The sequence below is a fragment of the Strigops habroptila genome, chromosome 3 (assembly GCF_004027225.2).
Source record: "Strigops habroptila isolate Jane chromosome 3, bStrHab1.2.pri, whole genome shotgun sequence".
Taxonomy (NCBI): domain Eukaryota; kingdom Metazoa; phylum Chordata; class Aves; order Psittaciformes; family Psittacidae; genus Strigops; species Strigops habroptila.
This window is the reverse complement of record NC_044279.2, coordinates 75,693,937-75,718,849: the sequence shown is the minus strand read 5'-3', so window position 1 is coordinate 75,718,849 and position 24,913 is coordinate 75,693,937. Positions and strand designations below refer to the sequence as shown.

Below are 24,913 nucleotides of genomic sequence, written 5' to 3'. Positions count from 1 at the left end.
ACAGATAGCCCATTTCCACCTATTGCTAACAAGGCAGGTCTGGGGCTGGTGAGAACACCTGAGTGACAATGAAACCACCAGTATGAAGCATCCCTGGCATGATGGGAACACTTGTGGGGTCCTGTAGGACCGCAAGCAAGTAACAGGGTCTCCGTTCAGAGTGGTTGCAGGATGCTAGTTAGGGACATTTTCATTCTTAAGCCGTTTTTTCCAGGATAGCGCTGAAGTCACATTGTGATAAATGCTTTGGATGTTAGTTTACATACAAATCTACCCCACAGTTATCTCCTGAGAGGTGGAAAAACGCTGCCTACTTCATATTTGTTTGTTGTTCCAAAGGGGCTCTGTCCACCGCAGCTGGTTGAGGTTGACGTGGTCACATTGACCTCTGGTGGCTGCAGCCTTAGCGTGCAAGGAAACCACTAAGGAAAAGTGGGTGGGTTTGGCGAGCTGTTGCGGGCTGCAGTCAAATTGCAGTTAGGTTTGCTCCTTCGCTGGGCTCCATACCCACTGCCTTACTTCTTGGACAGCCACTTCTTTTCTGCCCAAAAGGCAACCATGAGCAAGGCTGAGGTGAAGCCAAGCGTGAGGAGATTTCCAGGCTCCTGCTGAGCTGGAACCCTCTTGCCAGGGACAGTTGGGCAGCTTTGGAGAGGGGAAGCCCATCCCAGTGACTCAAATCCTGTCATCCTGCTCTAATTCTGGTCTTCTTTGCCATCCTGCACACCTCGATGCCCTCATGAGGATGGAGATGCGTTGCCAATGCCTCACCAAAGGCTCCCACACAGTTTGCCTTTTGTAGCTCCAGGCAATGGGTGTGTTCGTGAGGAGGAGGAATGCTGAAGGAAATATCTGCTTGTTTTGCTATCTCCATACACAGATACATGCATTTCCTTCCTGCCATGAAGGCTAATCATCCCTTTTTTGGGGGGGAGGAGGCTTGTTCCTCCTCCTCTTCTGCAGTCATGACACGAAGAGAACAAGCTACTGCCAGTGTGCTGGGGCACTCTTACATCTGCTATCAAAAGTGCTGGGGACATAAGAAGGTAGTCAAAGTCCTTGTAAAGGTTGTTAATATAAGCACTGAGTTTGATGAGTGTCATTAGGAAAATAAAAGTGTTGGGTTTTTTCTCTGTGTTAACTAATCCAGTGTGAACTAATATGAGCCATTAGATCAGGCTGGAGTCGATAATTCTGTTTCACAACCTCTTTTGTGTTTTCAGCACTTGTTTTTGTTCCATACAGGAACAAAAACTGCGGAGAAGTGTTTTTTTTTCATGACACCAAATCATGTTGGGACAGCTATTGCAGGGTGGACGTTTTTATTAGGGAGCTTATTTCAAACTCTCTTCCTCAACCTGACTGGGGAGACCACCCTGGACCTTAGCAACCTCCTCCCTACGGCTTCGTTGGAAGCTGTAAGTCTTTGCAAATCATTGGGCTGCGAGAAGAATAGTGTGTTTTGATTGAAAAAGCTAAAGGACCAAGTCTATTATTGAAGATGTTCTGGCCAGCTCACATTATGGACACCACATAGGAAGGTGGTTTCAGAGTAGGTTTGTAAAGATACTGCGCTTCCCAAAACACAGAACAAGGCTTTATGAAGCATCTAAGCTCACCATCTGTAACCGCAGCTTGAGCTTTATACTGGTGACGTTTTAGCCACACAATCAGGAATGTAATGAATTCCTTCCCCGCCTCAGATGTTCCTAAAGCTGTTTCCAGGATGGGGCAAACTATGCAGAGCTCTGGCATACCCAGCCCTGCTCCTTGCAGCACGGGCTCGCTGGCCTCCGAGGGGTCCCACCAAACCTCTTAATGCTATCGGACAGACCCACACCACCAGGTCCTGCAGAGGACGCAGCTGCCTGTCATGCTCTGTGGCCATGCATGCTAAGCCCTTCCTCTGGTGGTGGAAACAACGCGTGGCTCACCATTTGCTGGCTTGTCATAGGTTTCCTGTGTGAGCCGGTGTGGCTTGGAAAGTTTTACCAGTGCAACTATTTTGGTTGGGATTTGAAAATAACCCAAAACCCAGCCAACAACCCAACACAAAAGAACCCACCCAAACACCCCAATGTCATTCCTAGTGTGAGCTCAAGCATGCCAGCACAGAAGTAGCTGCTATGAGTAAAGCTATTTTGGAAATGTAATACCTGACTGTGAGCGCTGGCAGTCTGGTGGGACCACACATCTCAGACGAACTGGGGGTGTCTTGTACAACCACAGCTTCCCTCTGAAAGACGAGCTCTTCATGTCTGTGCCTCCAAACCCTGGCCAAAACACAGGGATGGAACATACCCTTCCTCTCAGGAGCTGCCTGTCTGATCCTTTGGGATCAGCGACCCAGTCCAGGTTGGTCTGCTTGTTCCTGGGGTACCTGCTGACCTCAGAGACCCTTCATGAAAGAGAGCAGCTGATTGTGCTTGATGTGGGACCTGTTCTGTCTGATGTCTGTGTGCTCTGAGTCACAAAGCACCGCAGCCATTGCCCGTGGGGTCAGGGTGGAGGGAGAGGTTTCTTTGACATCAGCCTAGAGTTCAACTGTCTCTGGGTGAATGAGGGAAACCACCCCTTGTTTTGGCGCTTTTATCATGACTGTGAAGATCTTATCTTCTACCACCACATAATGTCCTGCTCAGGAAGTCTTTTCACTAGAGAGACAGATAGAGACAGACTGTGGGTTGTTTTCCAGAGAGTAACTAGCAGGCAAAAATTGACACGGCTTGAGTCAGAGCGGGTTCCCTGCAGGCAGCCTTGCTTGTACTTGCTTTTGATCACTCAACTGGATGCCTCTGGTGGGAGGTAAGTGCTGGAGACCGGAGCTGTGCCCTGCTGGTGGTGGTCCGGGCTCAGCACCACCCCTGTGGGGGGGAGCCGTGCAGCGCTGGGCTTGCAAGGGAGGGGAAGGCAGCGGTTGGAACCCCTCGCAGGGAGGGTGAGTCAGCAGCGAATTCATACACTGAGGGTGCCACCCTGTTGGGACAGATGCCATCCGAGAGGAGGTGGTGCGTGCTGAAAGCCCTGTGTGTGCGCGTGTGACTGGTGTTTGCTCAATACCTGGGTATGTTTTGCAACCAAAAGGCCATGTATCCATATGATGCTCTGTGCATCACACAGATACAACCTCAATTCACAGAAGGTGGTTGTGCTTGATTTTGGAAAGAACAGAGCAGCATGGGAAAAGGGTCTTGCTAAAGCCTCCTTTCCCTCAAACCAGCTTATTGAAGCTGGTGCAGGAGCCCTGTTGGCACCAGAGGGGATGTGTCTGCTGTCAGCCCTGGAGGAGAAACAAATGAAGATGCTAATTGTGGGTGCAGTGGGAATTCTTTAGGGCAGAGGGCACAGTTCACACCTGAAGATTATTTCATACTCCCCCTTCATTGGTTTCTTATCTGACGGAGGAGAGAAAGGTTTCCGTGCAGAGGTGGGGTCTAGAAGCTGCAGTGGGATGCTGAGGATACCTCCCTTTTGGGAAGGTGTTGGTAGGGCTCCTTCGTGTTGTGTCTAGAGCCCTGGGAGGATGCACAGCACTACTCGGGGCTACCCTGTGGGCTGACTCCGAGGGTGGGGGGAATCAGGTGAACTACCATTTCTTATTAGCTTGATACTGCACTGGGAATCTCTTGCACAAAGGCTGTGCTGTCTTATCCTGGCCACTGAGGTCTGAGGTTTGACACAGTTATGAAATGAGAATAAAATGGGGTTGCTAGAGAAAATCAAAAACACTTTAGCCTTGAAGGGGGAGGCATATGATGCTAGACCGAACCACAGTGCCCAACTCCATCTCTCCTAGACCCCTCCTAGTCCCACTGTTATGCACAGGTTTGAGCAATTAGGTATGTGGCAGGGGTGCAGGTTACCCTGTGCAGGCTCTTTGGGATGCTGTGTGGACACACAGATCCACTCTGGGATTTCTGTGGCTGCTTGGACTGGAGGAGGAAAGCTTCCATGCATCTGCCGCTGGGGCCTCAGTGTGTGGTCAGCGTGACTGGTACGAGCCCCTGCATGCCCTGGAGTAAAGCTCAGTCATGCTGCCTCCCGGCTCAGCTCCACCCACAGACCGTGCTGAGGACTGGGGGCTGAAATTAAGCCTTTATCAGGCTTCTTTCCACCACCTTCATTTTCTCCCCTTGCTTGACCCACCCCCTCCATCCAGAACCAGCCCTACACGTGGGGTGGCCGGGCTGCAACTTCTAGAGCCCTTGAATCAAAACCTCCCCTCCTTATGCACCTCTTCTCTGCAGGCTGAGCCGGGGGGGGGCTTCGCCCTTCCGGGAGAGACCTGGGAGGCCAAGCCGGGCACCCCTTGGCCCGCCGGTCTGTCGGGAGGTGAAGCCAATCTGCGTTTCAGAAGCGAAGTCACTGGCGAACCATATCCTTCCGGAGGTTAGCTCCATCCCGGGGCTGCGGAGGGAGCGGGCAAGAGAAACCCCCTTCCCTGGACCGCCCAGGTGAGGAGCAGCCGGAGGAGGGGCTCAGAGGCCGGGGGGAAGAGGAGCTACCCTCGGGGGCGGGCAGGGCAGCGCTGGGCTGGGCTCTCCATTGCCCAGGGGTTGCCGGTTCCCTCCCAGCCGGCTGGAGGAGGGAACGAGGGAGAGAGGGAAGGAAGGAAGGTGCAGCGGGGTGGGGAGAGCGCTTCAGACACACCTGCCGGGGCGGCAGACGGCAGAGCGGAGCGGTGCGGAGCGGAGGATGGCAGGTAAGGGGCGATCCCCAGCCGGGAGCGGAGGACCGGTGCTTTTTCCCCGATCCTTGCGGAGCTTTCGGGGCTGCCGCAGCCCCGCGGTGTCCCCACACTCTCCCGCCGGGGCTGCTGCCGCGCCCGTCGGCGTGGCCCCGGGGCGGCTGGGGCGTGCGTTTCCCACGGGCTCTGGGGGGGGGGGGGGGTTTGTTCCTCTTTTCCTCCTTTTTCCAGCCACCTCCGCAGGGCTGGCCTCCGGCTCGGCATTCCTCGAATAGCGCCTTCAGGGTGGCCGAAAGGGGAAGCGCTGCCTTGTCCCGGCCTGGAGGGGTACTCACCCCGGACGGGAGGAGGGGTACCAGCTTCTAGACCCCTCCGCCCTGTCCTGCTCTCTGCTGAGCCTGCCTGCCGAGGAGCCGGATGCTGCTTGCACAGCTGGCTTGGGTTTCTTGGGGAAACACTTTGATTTAAAGGCATAAATCTGCTCCTCAAAACAGCGCAACTTCTGTGACCTGCTGTTGCGTCTTCCTCCTGCATACTTTTGTCCCTGTGCCAAGCGAGGCTGTTCCAAATGAGAGAGATTGGTTTCTGTGAGAAACAGTTTGTTGTCTTTATTCAGCCTAGGACAATCCAGATCTGTATTCGTATTTAGGTGCCTAAGTGCTTTGGTGCTGGAAATCAGGCACTCGTGTATCTTTTGTCGATTCTCTTTTCCTGTTATCCTTCATCTGGCAGACCCTGAGCCTCCCGTATTTCTAGTTGGAGGATTAACTTCTGCACAGCTCGCTCAACCATCCCCCTTGCTGTGCTAGTTGGCTGTCTGAAATAGCATGATATCATTCTCACCACAAGAAAGAAAGAAAGAAAAAAAACCCAAACCCAAATAAAAGAAAAGAGAGTAGGCGATTTCCTTTCCTTCCCTCTGTGTTCACGCAACATGAATGTCTGCACTGCCCCTGGGAGTGTTGTGTGGCTGGGGTAGGAAAGCTGGACTTGATGCCAGCACCAGCAGGTAATGGTGCGCACTGGGGAGGAGAGATGGCTTCTAGGTCTCAGGAGATCTTTGCTGGGCTTTGTCTTGCCAACTAAAAGGATTTGTGCTGGCCTGTGAAGCAGATTTTATTTCTCAAGTGTAAGTAGATTACGCTGGTTGAGTTTATAGGTAGCTCTTTGCACATACCTGCTCCATCACAGCTTGTAGGACTTCATGGTGCAGTTTTAATTTAGACCACTGCTCTAAAGGTTTTTGGTCCATTGAGTTCAGGGGGTCCCTCTCACTTTATTTGATTGACAGAGGGATTGCTTTTTACTGCATATTTCCAGGTCTTCACACTGATGTGTGGAAGATATATGGAAGATACTTTTCTGCAATTCCCCTTTGGCTGTGGTACCTGTAGCCAAAGTGCTCCATGGGATGGTGCCCTCAAGAACTCCAGTTTGGTCACCGATGCTTGGGGCACGCACAGGGCAAATGAGTCCCTAGGGAAACCCTCCTCTCCAGCCACAGTATGAGAAAGTATGTCCCAGGCTTGGACAATGTGAAAAGTCTTGGTCCTGAGAGTTTCCTGTTCTCAGGGGTGGAGAAAAAGGGAAGATATGTGATGGTTGGGGGGATTTAAGAGTGCTTCAGGGATGAAGATGACACCTTCTGTAGACTTCCTACTGTATATACTCCTAACTCCCTTATGCACCCCTTGTTTTCTGCATATCTAAGGCCCTAGATGGATACTGAAGATCCTGCTGGACCGATTTGTATGTAAAATGGCTTCTGATGTATCTGAGTCCCATTTGCAAGACTACAAATCATTTGCAGGCTCATACCTCTACTCATGTTCTCCCATGCCTACTGTTGCCTTTTCTCCCATGTTCCTCCATCATTCCTCACACCTTCTCTTTCCTTTTATCCTCCCAGCCCTGGAGAATGCCCCTCTCCAACCCTGCAGCCTCTCAGAGCAGGAGGAGGAAGAAGATGCCATCTGGGAGAAGATTGAGAGTGCCCGGCACCAGCTAACCCGCTCCCTAAACCCAGCAAAGCTCACCCCATACCTGCGCCAATGCCGCGTGATAGACGAACAGGATGAGGAGGAGGTGCTGAATTCATGCCGATTCCCTTGCAAAAGCAACCAGACAGGTGGGAGAAAGCACAAACTCGCACTTAGATGGGCCTGGTTTCTGGGAGACAACCTGGTTTTGGCACGCAGTGGATGCTACCCAGCATGTGGTGCTGTGGCCTCCTGGGTCCTTCCACTGCATTGCTACCTTGGCTTTATTGTTCTCTGAGATGGTCTGCAGCCAGACCTCCCTTTCATTCCCTGTGGGCCTCCCTGTGGGTGCACACAGATGTGGGCAGTGCTCCCACCCCAGTCCCTCCTCCAGCCATTCTTGTTCCTGTTGATGGAAGTAGAACCGGTGGAGATGCTACTGAGTCGAAGCTATCATGAAGTTGGGCTATCCTGTTTTGTCCCTGGTTTGCAGGGAATTCATCCTAGCTCCTTATCCTTTCTCCCAGGTTACCTGATGGACATCCTTCGGCGCCGTGGGAAGCGAGGCTATGAAGCCTTCCTGGAATCCTTAGAGTTTTACTACCCAGAGCACTACACACGGCTAACGGGGAGGGAGCCAGCCCAGCGCTGCTCTATGATTCTGGGTAAGGGCAGGTCCTCTGGCCTCTTTTCAGCTGCTGCTTGCATGGGAAGAGCCAGAAACCAGTGCATGGGCATGCATAAAGCCTGCGTGCGAGGAACCAGTGTGCGAGGAACCCTGACAGCTCTGTGCTCTGGATCTGGCATTGAACGGCCAAATATTGTCTTAAAAAATACAGGCCTTATAGCAGCCTTCCAATCTGGAAACAGCCAAGAAATCTGGACTTTTTACAAGGGCATGTAGTGACAGAACGAGGGGCAATAGCTTTAAGCTGGCAGAGGGTAGATTTAGATTAGCTATTGGGAAGAAGTTCTTCCCTATGAGGGTGGTGAGGCACTGGCACAGGTTGCCCAGAGAAGCTGTGGCTGCCCCATCCCTGGCAGTTTTCAAGGCCAGGTTGGACGGGGCTTGGAGCAACCTGCTCTAGTGGAAGGTGCCCATGGCAGGGGGTTGGAAATGAATGAGCTTTAAGGTCCCTTCCAACCCAAACCATTCTGTGGTTCAATGAAATGTACATGTGTGATGGACTGCAGTGCCTTAAGCCTGGGGCCAGAAGGGCTGCAAACCCCTGGGAGAGCTTGGCATCCGTTGATGGAAACAGAGCATTGGGCAAATCTGCAGGCTATTTTTCTGGGGTTACCTGTGTCTCAGCAGCCAGGACCAGGTTCTCCTTTGTCTTCCCCAGATGAGGAAGGCCCTGAGGGACTAACTCAGTTCCTGATGATGGAGGTGAAGAAGGTGAGGGCTCAACGGAAAGAGCTCCTGCTGAAGGAGCACCAGCTCCAGGTGAAAAACCAGGCATTGGAGCAAGAGCAGGCCCGGCTGGAGAAGCAGCTTCAGGAGCTCCTGAAGGTGCAGGAGCGTTGCCAGAGGTTGAGAGAGGAGTGGGACTCCAACAGCGTGGAGCTGCTGAGGCTGAAGGACGAGAACTACATGATGGCCATGCGCTACGCGCAGCTCTGCGAGGAGAAGAACATGGCTGTGCTGCGGAGCAGGGACTTGCAGCTGGTGGTACGGCCCCAGGGAGCACGAGGGTTGGTGGTGGGAGGCTGCGGGGGTATGATGGATAAGAACGATGCGCACTGGTGTCCATGCATGGTGTCCCATAAGCATGAAGGAGCCGATGGCAGGCAGGATGTGTGTCAGGGCAAATGCTCCTGCTCGTGAGGGGAATGTGCCTTAGTCATGGGCACAGTGCAGGAGGCTCATTCTGCCCTGGGGCAGCTGGAGATATATCCCCAGCTCCTGCCACAACTGGAGATACATCACCTAAAGGAGCCAGAACTAACTCCTCAGAGTTGCTGTCAGGGCAATGCCTTCTCTGGTGTCTCTCAGCTCAGCCGTTGGTACCATGAGATGCCCTGTCTGCTCCTGCATGCACTTGCTGCCCTGCTCTGCTGATGGGCCCCTTTGCTGTGTCCGGGCAGCACAGGCATGCAGCAGGCAGCCGACTATCAAGCTGTGTGCTTGTATTTACCTCTCCACAGGAAAGGGCTTGCATTTTCCCCTCTAGTGAGAGCGGTGGCTGGGCAGCCACCCATACACAGGGTGCTGGGTGCATTGCGTGCGGCCCGGAGCTGCCCAGCCCATCCTGCAGCTCATAGGAGTGTTTTGGCACAGACTCCATCCCCACCACCTCCTTGTCTGTCTCATGACGTTTGGGAGACTCATGCCCTGCATACCTGAAGGAATTTGTGACACTGCACACCAGCTGCCAAGCTCTCACCTCCATCAAACGCACCCATTTCCTGCCTGGGCAAGGACAGCCCTACCTTGAGCCTATTAATAACCCATTTTCCCCAGTGCTCTGCTGCCTCTTGGCATTCCCCCTACCAGTCTGGACCTGGATCTCCCACACAGCCCTGTGTTTACCCTTCATTCCTCATTCTGCTCTGCCAGTGCTGGGATCCTCCCCTATGTTTTATCTGGTATTCCTGCTAAAACCAGCTCCCCTGGGCCTCCTGTGAGCAGGGAGGCAAATTCCTGGTGTTTGGCTGTAGGGTGAAGAACTCTCCCTGCAAGCAGGGTCCAATCTGCCTTCCGCTCCTGACTCCAGGATGCGGAAGTGACTGGTCTCTGAGAGTCATTCTAGGTCTTCTGGGCAGATTTGCAGAAGTAATCCAGTTCCTGAGCCCCTCCTTGGCAATTTTAACAGTGTTGCTTAGTGCTTAGTGGCTTTGATAGGTTTCCCGTGCCCCGTTTGCTCTCATAGCCTTACCTGGCTGTGAAACTGCTTGTTACAGGTCTATGAGGACCTTCTCCTGTCTCCAGTGCTAGGAGCCGGGAGGCCTTTGAGATCTCACAGCTGCTGGCCCTGGCAGTGCACCAGAGTTCCCTGGTTCACGCACAGCCAAGGCCCCAGATGCACTGGGGATGCCCTAAGGTAGCACAAAAGTTGTTGCACTGGGAGAGGATCCTGAGACTGAATGTGCTTACGCAAGTGCATCTTCCTCCTTTGCCCTGCAGGGGAAAGCTTTCGTGCACAGCTGTGCTAAGCTTGGCCCAACTATAGGGTACTCCTTCGCGTGGTTGCACAGCCCCCAATTCCCTCACCTCCGGCCCTTTTTTCTGCCCAGCATCCTCTCTGCTTCACTCTTCGCTAAGGCAGAGGTGCAGCGCTGTGTGTGTCAGGCTGTGTTTCTTCCCTGGGTTGCAGGTGGACCAGCTGAAATGCAAAGTGACCAGCCTAGAGGAGGAGTGCAGCCTGCTGCGGAAGCAGGCATCTGCACTGCCCCAGCGTGAGGCAGAGGAGCGGGGACACCCCGATGCCGTGTCCGAGCTGCGGGCTGAGAACCAGCGGCTCACAGCATCGCTGCAGGAGCTGCAGGGCATGTTGCAGGTACCTGGTGGGGCAGGGCAGGTGCCTGATCACCTCCTTTCCTGGGCACTCCCACTGCTGCTGACATGGGCACTGGAAAGATGAGGGAAATCACTGTCATGGCCTGGCCTGTCTCTTTCTCTGAGCGTATAACTTATATCTCTTATATCACACCATGTATCTGTGGTGCCTGCATTGTTCTGGGTGTGTGTAGTGATGGGTCCTTGCTTCCAGCTCTGTGACTCTTGGGTGTGCTCATAGGTATGAGCTTTGTGCTTTGACTTTGTGCTTTGACTTTTTGCTTTGGAGTGCACAGTAGATTAATGCAGGAGTGTTGACGGCAGTTGTGCCAGTCTGCCTGTCACCACCCTGGTGTGGTGCTCCCTCGGTGCTTGTGGTGCAGTGACAGGACCCTCTCACCTCCTAGACACCCGGCGAGGGCCCAGTGCCAGGCTCTGAACAGATTCTGCTGGACATCCTGCAGCACGACTGGAAGGAAGCCCAAGACGACCGGCAGGATCTCTGCCAGAAACTCAACTCCCTGCAGAATGAGCTGCAGTGGGCCGAAGAGCTGCGAGATAAGGTAGAGCATCCATCACTGCCCCCATCCCCACACACCAAGCAGGGCCTGGAAAAAAAGGGCAGGGAGGGAGGTGGGAAAAAATAGGAGTTTTTTCCAGGAAGCCTAATGCTTGCTGCTCCTTGTTGCCAGTACCTCCAGGAGGTGGAAGATCTGCAGCTGAAGTACCGGACGCTGCAGAAGGACTGTGATCTCTACAAGCATCGTATGAACACAGTGCTGCTGCAGCTGGAGGAGATTGAAAAAGAGCGGGACCAGGTAAATTGCTGTCCCCTCCTGGCTCTCCACCTCCCAGCAGGACCAGGGCTTTTGCCTCTACTCTGGATAATCCCTCCTTCCCCAGTGGATCTTCTCCACCCATGCCAGGGTGAGAGGTGGGGGTTAGTAGTGCAGTTCTGTGCCCCCTCTCACTCTCAGTCTGGCTCCTTGCAGGCAATCCAGAGCCGTGATGGGGTGCAGCTACAATACTCCCAGAGCCTGATTGAGAAGGACCAGTACCGCAAACGTGTGCGGGCCCTGGAGGAGGAGCGGGATGAGCTCCTAAGCAAGCTGAGCCAGGCAGAAGGGCTGAACAGCACGCTGGAGGCACAGCTGCAGCGGTGCCAAGGCAGCCGCAGCCTGGGCAAGGTGAGGGGGGCTAGAAAGAAGGGGGGCTAGAGAAGGCGGAGGGGTCAGGACTGATTTCTGGGGGGTGCAATGGGTTGATGGAGTCCCTTCTCTCCCAGATGTGCAGCTCTTCCTACTCACTGTGCTCCAACCTCAGCAGCACCTGGAGCCTTGTAGACAACCCTATGACAGGACCTGTGGATATACTGGGGGTTTCTGTTATCCCATTCCCAGGGGATTCGGCCGTTCAGAGCATGGTGAGTGCTTGACCATGAGAGGCCGACCCTCAGCTGAGGGCAGTGGTGACTCACACTGCTCAAGAAGGGCACAGAGGCATTGGAGTGGGTTCATTGTAGGGCTGTGACTTGGTGGAATATTTGGCATGGGGCAGAGCGTAAGGTGGAAGCAGATCCGAGGTGCAGAGCTGTGTTCTCTGTCTCTGACAAACTGGCCAAATCTGTACCAACCTGGGTGGGAAAGAAGGGGAAGTGAAACTCTCTTCATCCCATATGACACCCTAGAAATCAACAGCGTCATGTAAGATGTTATCCTTCCCAAAAAGCTGTTCAATCTACATATGCTGTAGCAGAAATCCTACCTCTTTTGAACTCTGTAGCAGAACTGTATTGTTTTTAAGGGAGTCAGGTTCTTTCCTCTGACTCTTTGAATTCTCATCCTAGAGCACCCTAAAATGGGCAGTCCCACAGGTTACATCTGTGGGTTTGCAGTGGCTAAAAGTGAGACATAAGGACAAATTTGGATTTGCCCTAAATCTGCTACCGCTCCCACCGCTTGTATATTGCAAAAAGATGGGGATGCAGTGTCATACATCTCCATCCATATGCTCTCCCTGGGAAAACAAGGTGCCCCTAGGTGTTTGGAGGGATGTGGATGGTCCTTGAAGAAGCATGTGTTATCCAAGGAGCTGTTTGCAGCCTGGCCTAAAGGGAGGGGATAGGTGGTGCTGGGTGTTGGTTTCAGCAGCGATCTCTCTTTCACTCTGCTCAAGGAGGTGACTCCTGACAGTGAGAAGGATATCAACCGCCTTTCCACCTTCCCCTTCCCTCCTTGCATCGGCTCCATCCTCCGCCGGCAGCGCGAAGATAGGTGCATGACCTACAAAAGGTGATTGCTGGGGGCTGCTTGAGTCTGTGTCTCCTCTGTGGGGCTTGTGGGGTCCAGGGAGAGCAGGCTGGCAGGGGAGGAGGGAACCCAGAGTAGGGACTGGGAGTGGGGAGGCTGTTTGGGAGCTGGTGCTGGCTGGGGGGTACTTCTTGGGGTGGGGGAAGACTGTGGGGATGGTGTTGAGAATGGGATGCAAACAGGCTTTGGAAAAAGCTGCTGCCTCACAGCTCCCCTTTGTGTCTCCTTTGTAGCTTGTCCTGTGGCTCCTTTAGCAGCATTGAAGATGCAACAGGTACCAGGGTGGGGGCTTTCCCCAAAGAGTTTAGCTAAATAGAAGTGGTGGCCATGGGGAGAGGGGCTGGAGAACTGACCCTCCCCACACCTTAGGTGTGTGCAGCTGTGAGGGTTCTGCACCCCTAATAGGGTGCTATGGACCCATATGTTCCCCAGGCGCAGCAGCTGGAGAAGCTGGCTTTCCTTCTGCAAAGGAGGTAGCTATTCGCATCAGCTCTGTTTAATTCATGGAGAGCTGTGTTGATGGAGAACTTGATGTGGAGCTGGAGGAGTAGGTAGAAAAGGAGAGAAATGCATTTGGCCTGGGGTGTTACCATATACTCCCTTCATCTTCTGCTCCCTGGGTGATGGGTTGTAAATGTCCTGGAGTGGAGCTCCTGGTGCTGCCAAGTCCTGTGGTGGGTGCTGGGGGCTGATCTCTGGGCACATCCAGGTGGCCCTGGCTGCTGCTGCCTTCTGACCAAAATGCTGATGAAGGGAGCAGATTCACTTGTTCTAAGGAGGCATGGAAAACCCTTTCCAGGAGGGTGACTGTTTAAAGCCTCGCTGCAGCCTCAGTTTCCCAGTCAGATGCTAGAAAATGCCCAGGAGAGGGTGACAGACCTTTGCCACCACAAGAACATGAGCTCCCTGCAGCATGCAGAGAGGTGATGTGCTCCCTCTCTCCCTCTCTTTCCTAGGTAGTGGTTTTGCTAGCACCTCGCTTGGGGCCTTCTCCTCTTCTTCCAGCAGCACCTACGCCAGGGTGAAGTCAGAGATCTGCTTGTCCACGCTTCCCAGCCGTAAGGAGGTCACCAGGAGGTACTGTTGCTCCCTGAGCTGGCTGCTTGGGGGGGGGGTTTTGTGGTGCTGGGGGACCACACTTGGGAGACCCTTTCTGCCTCTCTCCCTGAGCTGTTTCTTGCTACTGGGAGAGGAGAGAAGTGAAGATCCTATAGTCCTTGCTTCGTAGCAGGACTCCAGTTTTTTGTGCTGTTTCATTTGTTATGGCAGGGTGGGGATGTTGCCCTGGCCTGGACACACTGTGGGAGCCCAGGTTGGCTTCGGTGTTGGGGCTGGTGGGATAGAAAGGGCTGTGGGGGTTCATAAGCTCTGTGTGTGATGGCCATAAATCAAGAGCTCTGTACTGCACTGCTCAGTACAATAAACACTCTGTAGCTGGGCACAAGGCATGAGAGAGCTGTTCTTAGAAAAGGCAGCAAGCTTCAGTTGCTGGATTTGGTATTTCTCCTTGCCAGGTCACTGGTGGTACAGCTCACTAGCATGGGTCACCCCAGCAACCCTTCACCCCAGGAGAAGAGGCTTGGAGCAGACATCTCCATCCTTGGAGGGAACAGGACAGGGATTTATGTCCAGTGGGTCAAGCCAGGCTCACGGGTTGAGGATGCAGGGCTCAAGGAAGGGTGCCGGCTTATTGAGGTGAGTCTGGGAACGGGCTCTCTTTGTGGGTTTGCAAGGCATCTGGGATGATGCAGGGAGTGTGGAGTGGTCCCAGTGCAAGCTGACCTCTACTATCCATTTCTCTCGTATCCCAGGAGTGCTCCCTGCCTAGAGCTTTGTGCAGCACAAACACCCATCCAGGTCTTGTTGGTACTTTACATTACCTGTGCATGTAAAAATGCTGAGACCTTCCAAAACACTTCCTTCAGTGTGGGAGGGGAGAAGGAGAAAAGGAGTCACACAGTTAGGACTGACAGCAATATGGCTATAGGGTGCTGGACTTGTCTGTCACCTTGTAGTATATCAGAGCAGTTTTCATCTTGCATGCCGCATATGCCTGTTGCAAAGCAATCAATTCTGGAGCAAGATTTCTCCGGCCTTTGTGACCCTCCTGAGCTATAGAGAATAATTGCTCTGAAGAAAGCTGATGGAGGGAGAGAGGGAAGAGCATTTGTTTTGGCAAGAATGACACCACTTGAAATATACAGCTACACTACTTGAATTAATATCCCACCTGCAACTGAGAATAAACCATCTCTCTTGCCCCACTCCCACACACATTCATGCACACACGTTTGCTTTCACAGCAGCCCAGCATCCACACTGGGTGGTGGCTGGCAGCAGGTATTTCAGAGGCAGAAGAGGGAGCCAGAGGCAGACTGAGAATGCTTTGTCCTCAGGCAGAGATTTCCGCAGGCCTGCCTCACTCTGTAACATCTCTTGTGTAACCCTGGTGGGTGAGGGAGCTGGAGGGGAGCCTGCTCTTCCAGTCCTTAGGTCTAATGGCATCGGGTCCTTGCTAGCTGAGGGTGCCGTCGTTGAAGGAAGAGGTGCTTTCCCTGGAGAACTGCACACGGGAGGTCGCCTTCCTGAGCCTGCTGCATTGGGATGAGCCCTCTAGCCTCATCTTTCAGCTGGACTTGGAAGGTAAGGCCGTGGCAGCTGGGTCTCTTTTGAGCTTGAGCTCTTTGCCCCCCTTTCCAAACCCTCCACTCAGCCCTGGAGGTAAATCTCAGTTATTCTCTCTCCTCTCCTGTTTGGTCCTAGGCCACCATGTCTGACACAGGGGTTGGCCGTAGCTCCGGTAGCTTTCCCTGTCTGGTGTGACTTGTGCATCCTCTGAGTTACAGGATGGAGGTACAGACCTTCTGTCTGTTTGCCTCCTCTGCACCCCCTACCCCAACCCATAGCATCACAGCTGTGCTGGGGCCTTGGCTATCTTATCGGTGATGGTTGTCTCTTGCCTCCTTGCCTGTGGTGACCTGTATTTCCTGCTCCAGGATACCAGCCTCTGCGGGAAGCCCTGGAAGAAGGGAAAAAGCTTTCTGGAGACTCCTTCTATGTGCGCACCAACTTGTCCCTCCTGGAGCCATCAGACCCTTACGCGCTGTGCGTGAAGTGTCGGGAGATCCTCCATGTCACGGACACCATGCACAAAGGGCGGCTGGAGTGGTACTGCTCCCGTGTTGACCCCTTGACCATGCGGGACCTGGACAAGGGAACAGTGCCCAACTACAGCAGGTAACTAGGGAGAGGAGGAAGGCAGCGGAACATGGGGTACCTGCCCCGTTTATCTGTGGTGGGCATCCCCTAGAACTCCTGTGGGGTGCAGACTGGCCTCTCCGTAGTGTGGGCTGCCCAAGCCTCGTATGAGGGATCATTGCAGTAGTGTCTGGGTGGCACTGAGAGACTGGGAGGTTGAGTGAGGGCTTTGCTGTGCCTGTGCTTTAGGAAGTCTGTGGGGTTTGGTGAAGAGGATCACAGCAGGTGATGGTCCGCAGGGGCTCTAGAGTTGCTTGCGTGCAAGCTCTCTGTCTTTTCAGGGCTCACCAGCTTTTGAAGATCCAGGAGAAGGGCCAGATGCCTGTGCAGCAGAGAGGCCACAGAAATAATGTAAGCCAAAAAAGCCAGCATTGAGAACCGTGTATGTGTGCCTATGGCCACCCCACCACCTCGGCACTCAACCTACTGTTGGTAAACCAGCTCGTATAGAGGTGGCAGCTGGGTTACCAAGCAGAGCAGGGGCTTATAGCCCAGGCAGCATTACTGCTCTGTGGCTGCTTTCCTGCTCATTTCCCAGACTGAACCTGACGGGTGTCAGACCTGGTCCCATGCTTTTTGTATGTGCACTCCATCCCCTTTGCCAGTGGGTGTTCTGCAGCCAGCTCTGTGTGTGTGTGTGTGGCATGGTCTATGCTCTCAGCCTTAATGCCCTTGCTTTCTCCTCAGCTAAAGAAACGGGCCTTGGACCAACTGCGCCTGGTGAAATCCAAACCACAGAGGAGCCCAGAACAGCCCCCTCAGCAGCTGTGGCTGGACCCCTGCTCAGGTGAGCTGTTACCCCTGCACCTACCCATCACCCTTGGAGACACAGTCATCCCCTGTGGGCACTGATGGATCATTGGCATCTGGGATGCCTCAGTCTTTCTGCTTAGGATCCCTTTTACAACTCTAATGGGATTTGAAGAAGCCTGTGCATATTTAAAGCTCCTGCTCCTTTTGCCTGATTTTCTGGGGCTTTCTATTTCTTCTGTGATTCTTGGGGTCGTCTAACCTTTTGTGGAGAATAAACTGGTGTGTAACTCTAAGGAAGCGGGCAAGGGGGTCCACAGCCAGCATATCTGCCCATGGATGAGTGTTGGTAGGATCTCTCCCAAGACATGGGATGGTTGGTAGGTGCCCCCATGAATCAGTATGAGGGGATGATACAGGAAGAATGGGATGGTCATTTGGGCTGGTAACAGGCTGGTCTCTCATGTTCTCACCTTTGGCTTTCTTCATTCCTGTCTTCCAGACCCAGATATGAGCCTGAAGCCTTACAACCTGGTGCGTCCTGTGGTGGTCAAGACCCCCCGTCCAGTAGTTCTGTCGCCTAACTGCATTGCACCACGGCTCATCAGGAACCTGCTGGACTTGCCCACTTCTCGCTTGGACTTCCATGTATGCCCAGCAGGTAGGCAGCAATGAGTGGCTGACATGTCCAGGGCTGTTTTAGGAGCCTGTGGCCATGTGAGGTAAAGTATGGAAGTCTTCTGCTTCCAAGGGCTGCTTTCCCCTTTTACTTCTTGCTGCTTCTTAGCCATACAATGGGAAGTTAAAATGCTACTCAAAGAGGTCACTTCTGTGGAGTCTTGGTTAGCCCAGTTCAGGGAAGAGATACTCTTGGTCTTGGAAGTATGAGATGTGGTCTCATGGGACTCTTGGAAAGCACATGAGGTCTCTCAATCTTCCCCAGACAATACCTATTAACAGGTTACCTTTGTGGGCTGAGTGTCTGCAAGACATTCCCTCCGATTTTTAACTGTGTCCTATCCCTTTGGCCCACAGGGAAGCCAGTCCTTTCTTCTGGTCTCCTGGGGCATGGGCATTCTTGAGGGGGTTGTGGTGGCATTGCCTTGCTGCTCTGGGCGGCTCTTCCCAGAGATGAAGCCTCTGGCTGAGGTGAGATCTGCAGGTTAACTTCATACCAGCTCTTCCTCACAGGAATGTTGTCCTCTTCCTTCTGCCAGGCTGCTGGGCAAAGGGCTTTTCTTCTGTAGGAATTTTCACCAAGGACAACTCCTGTTCTCCTTCCTCCTCCCTTCTCCATCTCTCTCCTTTCCCCCTGTTTAGACTTCTCCCTTTGCCAAGTGCAGGACTGAAAAAACGAGTCGGTATTTTTTTTTTTTTTTGGGGGTGGGGGTGGGGATGGAGGTAGTGAAGAATCTGTGGGTGCTGAGGAAGGATGGCTCTGCAGATTTTGACCATTGGGCTTTTTAACCGAGTGACTTGGCCATATATCCTGTCCTACTGAGCCCTCTGCAGGGTCGCACTCACGTTGCATGGGGACATGCTTCGAAGCCGTTACTATGGCTGGGAATTTACGCCAAGGGGGAAAAACCACTCCATTCTCCCCGGTCAGTTTTGCCTGTTGTGAGGGAAGGAAGGTGGTCCGGTGGTGGTCAAGACACCCCAGGGTTTTTTTTGTTTGTTTGTTTTTTCTGCCTGTATTTGCCTTTGGAGAACTCTTCAGCCAGTGCAAAGTCAGTATAAGCAGTATAAGCCAGCCGATCTTCCACAGGAGCCTGCTGCCTCCCAAAGGCAATGCCAGATAGATGGCTTTGCACATCCAGCTCCACTTAGGAAGTACCTGTGCCACCAGGCAGAGGTAGCAGAGGATGCCCAGGCAGCCTGGAGCGTGGGAGAGCTGGAACGTGCTCTGGACCCAGTCCCAAACACGCCTTTGCCTAAACACATTCCTTTATTTCTACCTTCGGGGTGAGCAGCTCCTAAAAGCCTTATTAGGTTCCCTGCTCGTGTTTTGGTGGCAGTGTGGGCAGCATGGTCAGCAGGTAGAGCCTGGCGCCTGCTTCAGCCACACTGAAGCCTGTGGCTCCCAAGTGAGGTTTCTGTGTGTGTTGTATCATCTTCTGCTGGGAGTTATGAGTTCTGAGTTCTCTGTCTCAGCATCACTTTTCTGCTGCTCTCCTGCCTGGTGCTGGCTTGGCTGCTGGGTGCTGTCCTTCTGCCCCTGAGCAGGCTGCCACCAACACAAGGAGGTTCAGCTTGCCCCCGTCTTTCTCCCACTGTCCTATGCCAAGGTGCACACTCCTCTTACTTCCCCATCTACGAGCCCATCTGGAGCCATCTATGAGCCCGTGTAGCTCACAAACCCTGCAGGAAACTGGCCTGGCAAAATAAAGTGATGATTTTTCTGCCATACTCTATTATGGAGGAGGTGGGACAGTGTGGCAGTGAGGAATGGCTGTGAGCTGGCTTAAGCTGCTGCAGTACTGTAGCACAAGTGCTGCTTTTGCCCTGCAAGGTATCTTCAGCTGTGATTTTGTGCTTGTTCTGTATGCAGGAAGCTGCTGGAGATCCATGCCAATGTGTAATGTTGTATAATTAGGCTTGCTCTCCAGAATCCATAAACAGTGAACTTGATAAACATCAGCGCAGCAGCAAACGTGTGAGGTCTGAGGTAGAAAGTACGTGCAAGAGGGAGAAGGGCCTGACTTCTCCCTTTTCATATCTCCCTTGGCTCACAGAGAAGCTGGCAGAAGGGGATCCCAGCACAACTCACGCTCACCCTGTGTCTAGAACTGGCCCCCAGGACCGGAGGGAGAGCGGGCAAATCCGCATGATCCGGGAGGCGATGGAGAAGGTGCTGAGCTGTTTGGTGTGGGGAGAGGTGTCACTGTGTTCATTCTGGAGGAGAGGAGGGTACAGCTGAGCGTGGGAAGGAGGAGGGTGGTGTGGTGATAGAGAAGAAGCTGTTTGCTTGAGGGCTGTGTAGTTTGGAGTGTGTTTTAGGTCCAGATGCTGTGGGGTTGTGGATCAGCAGATATGGACTTTTCCCTGAGTCTATTGAGCTCAGGTGAAAGAAATGGCAACTGGGGATTCATGGGGGATGCAGTGGTAAATGCCATATGCAGAAGCGATCTCCCTGCTCTCACATTCCTCACCTTGCCAAAGCAGCAACAGCTCTGCTCAGGGCAGTTAGAGAAATGTGGGGCTGTGGGTGACAATGATGACAAAGGGGATGTGAAGATGGGCTGTTGCTGAGCAAGGAGTCCAGTGGGCTCTTGGGTTGGGTTGATGGTGATGGAGCATGTGACCCTGCTCTGTAATTCTCCCCTTCCTTCTTGGCACTGTCCATAAATCCCACATTTAATGGAATTACTATTGGAAAAGCAATGATATTGCACAGTATGGGGTTTGATTTAATGTAACTGTCAGGGGCTGGGGTTATTTTTTTCTCCATTTAAATCAGTAAATCTATTCAATTTCCCTTCCAGAATAAACACTGCCTGTTAGAGCTGGGAGTTCAGAGTGTGAGGGATCTAATTAAAAGTGAGATATACCCCATTGTTATCCATGTCGAGGTCACCGAGAAGAACGTTAGAGGACTCAGGTAAGACAAGACAGAGTGGCATGGATGAAGGGTATCGCGGGAGGAGAGAGAAGCCTTTGCGTCTGTTCAGAGGGACAGGGATTGGGGTGGGAGCACTTGCTCTGTGTGTTGCGGTTGGTCGCTGTGAGGGGAAAAAGGGCAGGAAAACTGGCTTTGTGTACATGTGAGGGAGTTCCTGGATGTTTTTGCCACCCCACTTGTTTACGCCAAGGGTAATTCTTGTCTCTGTTTTCCCCAGGAGCTTGCTGGGGAAGGTGGGCCAGCGGGACTCGGAGGTGCTGAAGGTGTGCCGCAGTGCGGAGCAGGGTCTTCACACTCTGCCCTGCTCCTGGGCCCGTGTGGAGCCCCACGCCTGGAGCCACGCTGAGGAGCTGCCCAAGGTGGTTCGGGGATGCATCTTCCAGGAGCAAACCCGCCCGATATGGATTGAGGAGGGCGATGACTGAGCTGGGGGTAGCAGAGCTACCAGCTACTGTCCCCAAGAGCTGTTCTCAGGGAGGAGAACAGGTAGCGTGTCCTTCCTCACCAAGGGGATGTTGGCAGCAAAGGCTATCAGGGGTAGCCTTTGTGGTCCCCTTGAGGCCACCCAGAGTTGGGGAGTAACACATGCTGCCTCCCCTGTCTGAGCTTTCTGTGTTTTAGTGGAGAGACGTCTCCCACTGTCATGGTGGGAAACTACCCTCGTGGGCTGTTCCCCATCACCTTGGGCTGCTCTTGTCTCTGGTACATGGTCAGATTGCTAGATGAGGAATGTAGAGGTACTGTGTGCGATCAGGCTGTGTAGGAGCATGTCTCACACACGTTTGAAGCCCTTTTTCCATCAACTCTGTCTACTCTGCCCTGCGGCACTGCGTGCTCTGGGTCCCCTCTTCCCCTGTCTACCTCGCCTCCGGCCCCATGGTGCGGGGAGCATGGCTTGTGTGCCAATGCCCTGTCATGGCTGGAGTGACACTAAGCTTGCAACAAACACTCGTTTTATACGAGCTGTACTCTTTATTGCTTGTAAATTATTAATGGAGCCTTTTATTGGCAGAGTGCATATAAAGGAGAATTAAATACCGTTCATAATGGGAGTGGGTGGCAGGCTATGGGCTTGCGTGTTACTGGGAAGGTTTGGTTGATGCGTGACAGGGTATTTTCCTCCTCCTTTAGCTGAGACCCAACTGCCTAGCCCTGCAGGGAAAGAGGGAGCACTGCTTTTGCTGTTGTTGTGGGGAGAGGACAGGCTGAGTGCGCCACAGACCAAGCCTGCTCCAATTTCTACTTGTCCCTTGTTTTTCAGTCCCTTGCCCTCATTCCTCAGTGGTCATGGTGCTTTAGGAAAGCCACGGAAAAGCTAATTTGATGTGTCTGGCTGAGGTCTCTAGAGCTTTACATTCCTCCGTGCTCTGGTTATCGTGATGTGACGAGCCAGCTACAACATTCTCCTGGGTGACAACAGTGAGACTTGAGCCCAGCCACACTGCCAGGGGAGTGGGGACAGTGCCCCTCTCATGGGGGCTGTTCTCACCCTGAGATGGGGCAAGTGTGGGTTCAGGCTCTGGCACAGGGAAAATTAAGGGTTTGGGTAGCAGCAGCCATGCTCACCCACCCTAGCATGGTCCTGACTCCTAACCAGTCACCACTATCAGCTCCGCTATCGGAAAGGGGTGCTAGGATACCTGTGTCATGGAGAGGTGGTGTTAGTGGTAATAGATAGTCTTTCCTGGGGCATGCAAGAGGAAAATGGAGTCTATGATTCTGCGAGGCTCCGTGGGCCACAAGGCTAGGCAGAGGGCTGAGCCCACTGATCCTGTGGTCAATGGGAGAAGATGGGCAACTAACACCAGAGTCAAATCCTCTCTCTGCCCTCCTTGCCTCTGCGATGAGGATACTGCTAGCACCATTCACTTTTGAATCTCTGAGCAAAGATTAACTTGCTGATCTTCACGGGTCCCCTGTGTGGTGTTATTTCAGGCTCTAAACCAGTTGCCTGTGTTTTTTATGAGGACAAGAGTGAAGGGAGGAGGGAAGAAAATTAAGAGATTCTAACCTGCAGTCACTGAAATGTAGAGCAGAGTCCCAGCTCTACCCTGCAGCAAGGCAGCTCTCCTCCCAGGGAAGGGGGAACTGCTGTAACACATGGCTCCAGATGAAAGCTCCCAGATGATACCCACTCCAGGGGGTGCAGCCTGAACATCCTAGCACAGGCCCTTGGGGAGTGCTTGCCCTGCAGGCAAACAAAGTGGGACTCTTGTTGAGCTGATGAGAAGACAGGTCCCAGAGCAAGCTCCCATCCACCCTGGCATGGAGTTGGAGATTAGAGTTTGCATCTTTGCAGGGGAAAAAAGTAGCTGGGTACTTGAGTACCCAGGGAGAGCACTCTGGGTGAGGCTCTTGATAAAGGGCTTGACAACTCCTCTTGCCCCTGCTGGCACTGGGAACCATCTCCTGTATCCTATAGCTTAGGCTGAGGATGGTTAAGAGCAAGCCCCCCATTTTGCGTAGTCCAGGCTCCCAGCTTGGTGCTTGCTAGCCCCCACCAAATAAACACATGTCCCCCAGCACCTTCCTGGGCCATCAGTGTTATCAGCCTGAGGGAAAGGAAAGCAAAAGACTTTCTGGGAGGCAGGTTGGCACTGCCCAACTCTCCAAGCGGCAGGCAGCATTGCTGTGCATGCTCCTAGGCTTCTTCCAGGCCTTCTCTTAATCCTTCTGGTCTGCCCTGAGGCTTTCAAAGTCCAGCCTCAACTCGTTCTGGACACGGGTGAAAAGTAGAGGGCTCCAGGGCAAACATAAATGACCCCCTGCTGGCCTGCACACCTCATCCCACATTCTTTATGCCTCTGAGGGGGCTGCTGCCTGCTCCAAGGAATGAGTCACGGGTTAGGTAATAGGCAAAATGCAATTAGCAGCCCTGGGCACTAATTACCAGCTGTAACAACCTTGTGTAAGCCCCTGTAACAGGCACCCAGAGCAAGATTTCTCCCTCCAGAGCAGGGATCAACACGGCAGCGTGTGTATTGCTCTGGGATGTCACCAGCCCTTTCCATGCTGCCCCTGGTGCCCCAGCAGAGCTGCAGCGCTATGGAGTCTCTGCACCATGCACCCCCCCACCCCGGGGCAGGACTGGGTACCAGATGCTCCCCCCCATCCCTGGCACCCAAGAAGGAAGAAGTGTCTCAGTACAAGAAGCAGGCTGTGCTCACTTTTAGCGTCAGGTGTATTCTGGTTTGTACATGGTTGCGTATGACCTGTTCTGCATCATGGCACCATGCTCTGTACAATGTAGCTTTGAATCAGTTGGGGACATTAAGGATCCTGCTTGTGTCCCCCTTTCCTTCTCAGATGATCTCCTAGGCCAGGGCTGGGAAGTGCTGTGGGATGCCTGGGAGTCATAGAATCTGCCTGGCATGTGGCTGGAGCACTTCATTTCTGGTTCAGGAGCAGCGGGCAGCCATGGGAGCAACCCCAGTATTTATTTATATTCCCATATAAATATATATATATTTTTATATATTCCCACGAGGCAGGGAATCAGTCATACCAGCTTCACATCCCTGCAGTAATGTAAGGCCTGAAGGTGAAGGACTCTCCCCCTGCCCCAAATCAGTGTAAGGAAGCTTTGCTATTCAAAGGGATCTAAAAATAAAACCTGCAGGTACCCTCCAAAGCGATGTAGGAGATGCTCTGGAGATATTCATGCTTCAGGTGAAGGCTAGAAGTCGTGGAGACTCAGAGAGCTACATGGGAGGAGGGAGGAGAAGTGGATTCAGTGGTTTCTTCCTTACAAAAGAAAGAAGTTGTGGACAGGGCTGGGGTGAAAGTGTGTGTATGAGGCCTGGGGAAACCGAGCATATGGCTTTAGCCCTGCAGGGAGTGTGTGCCTGGAGAGTCTGTGTCCGGACACAGTGGGAGTACAGAACAGAGAGACCTTGATCTCTGCCCTGATCCCCTTTTCTAAAGTCCTATGATCTAACATGTGCCCAGGGGGGTCCAAGCCACATGGAGCCATGTCCCCACACATTTCCCCTGGGTCCCCATCTTATTACTTCTTATTTTTATTTTTTGGGATGCTGATTGAATGCCCACAGTTTGCAGCTCCCCAAGGAGGTGCTCTGATTTTGGCAGCTTATGTGGAGCACTGCCATCCTGCTGTCCCCATGCTTGCTGCACAGGGAAGCTGGGGGTGCACTGTCATCTCCCTCCTGGATGATACCAGATAGCTGGTTGCCTCTCTGTATCCTCGTGGCTGCTCTGTGAGGTGGCCTGGAGATAACGTGAAGGGGATCGTCATGGTCATCTACCCCACATCCAACTGTACCAGGAACATCATGCAGCAATCCATGGTGCTGACCCCAAAATTTCCTTTCTGTGGTGGTCTTTGTCTCAGGACGCCTTTTGAGGGTCTCTGATAATCCCTATCCCTGGGGAAAGCCTCCTCTCTGCAGGACTTGCTCAGCTGCACTCACCATGTTCTGTGTCATGACCCCAGAACACCCTCCTTGGTCTCATTCGCCTTGTTGGTGAAGGTGGCACACAGGAGATGTACAGCCATGCCCAACAATGTTGGGAGGAAGAAGCTGGAGATGCCATTTTGCTGCTGTGCCTGCAGGACTCTCTGGTGTGCTTAGAGGGAGAGCACATCCCCTTCCTTCCCTGGGGAAGAGGAAAAGGAAGCATTGTCTTGGACAGCACAAGAGCTGCCAGGGACAAATTGCTGAGCTCAGCCCTGCTGCAGGGGGCAAGGACCTGGGTGGGATATAAACTCAGTGGTGACCACGCACATTGAAAGGGAGGTGCCAGGCCATCACTTGCAGTCTCTGGTGCTGGTGTGAGTGCCACTTGGGC

The 24,913-nt window shown here is 53.2% G+C and overlaps 1 protein-coding gene across 1 annotated transcript; it reads left to right on the top strand.

The window, feature by feature from the left end:
- Positions 1–4,618: 4,618 nt before the first annotated feature.
- CARD10 (caspase recruitment domain family member 10) lies at positions 4,619–21,156 on the top strand. The gene is made up of 21 exons (XM_030480500.1): positions 4,619–4,702; positions 6,597–6,815; positions 7,194–7,331; positions 8,013–8,338; positions 9,984–10,166; positions 10,573–10,728; positions 10,858–10,983; positions 11,158–11,352; positions 11,451–11,588; positions 12,341–12,456; positions 12,708–12,748; positions 13,431–13,551; positions 13,989–14,169; positions 14,994–15,117; positions 15,471–15,711; positions 16,014–16,083; positions 16,420–16,519; positions 16,985–17,143; positions 19,218–19,333; positions 19,968–20,083; positions 20,322–21,156. Exons 1-21 carry the CDS (start codon positions 4,696–4,698, stop codon positions 20,527–20,529), a joined length of 3,081 nt encoding a protein of 1,026 aa, XP_030336360.1. The 5' UTR covers positions 4,619–4,695; the 3' UTR covers positions 20,530–21,156.
- Positions 21,157–24,913: the final 3,757 nt, after the last annotated feature.

What these genes read in the sequence shown, in the direction of transcription:
- CARD10 (XM_030480500.1), top strand. An exon ending in TTGCAAAAGCAACCAGACAG is followed by an intron (nt 6,816 to 7,193) that starts GTGGGAGAAAGC and finishes CCTTTCTCCCAG; the next exon opens with GTTACCTGATGGACATCCTT. An exon ending in AAGGGTGCCGGCTTATTGAG is followed by an intron (nt 14,170 to 14,993) that starts GTGAGTCTGGGA and finishes GGTCCTTGCTAG; the next exon opens with CTGAGGGTGCCGTCGTTGAA.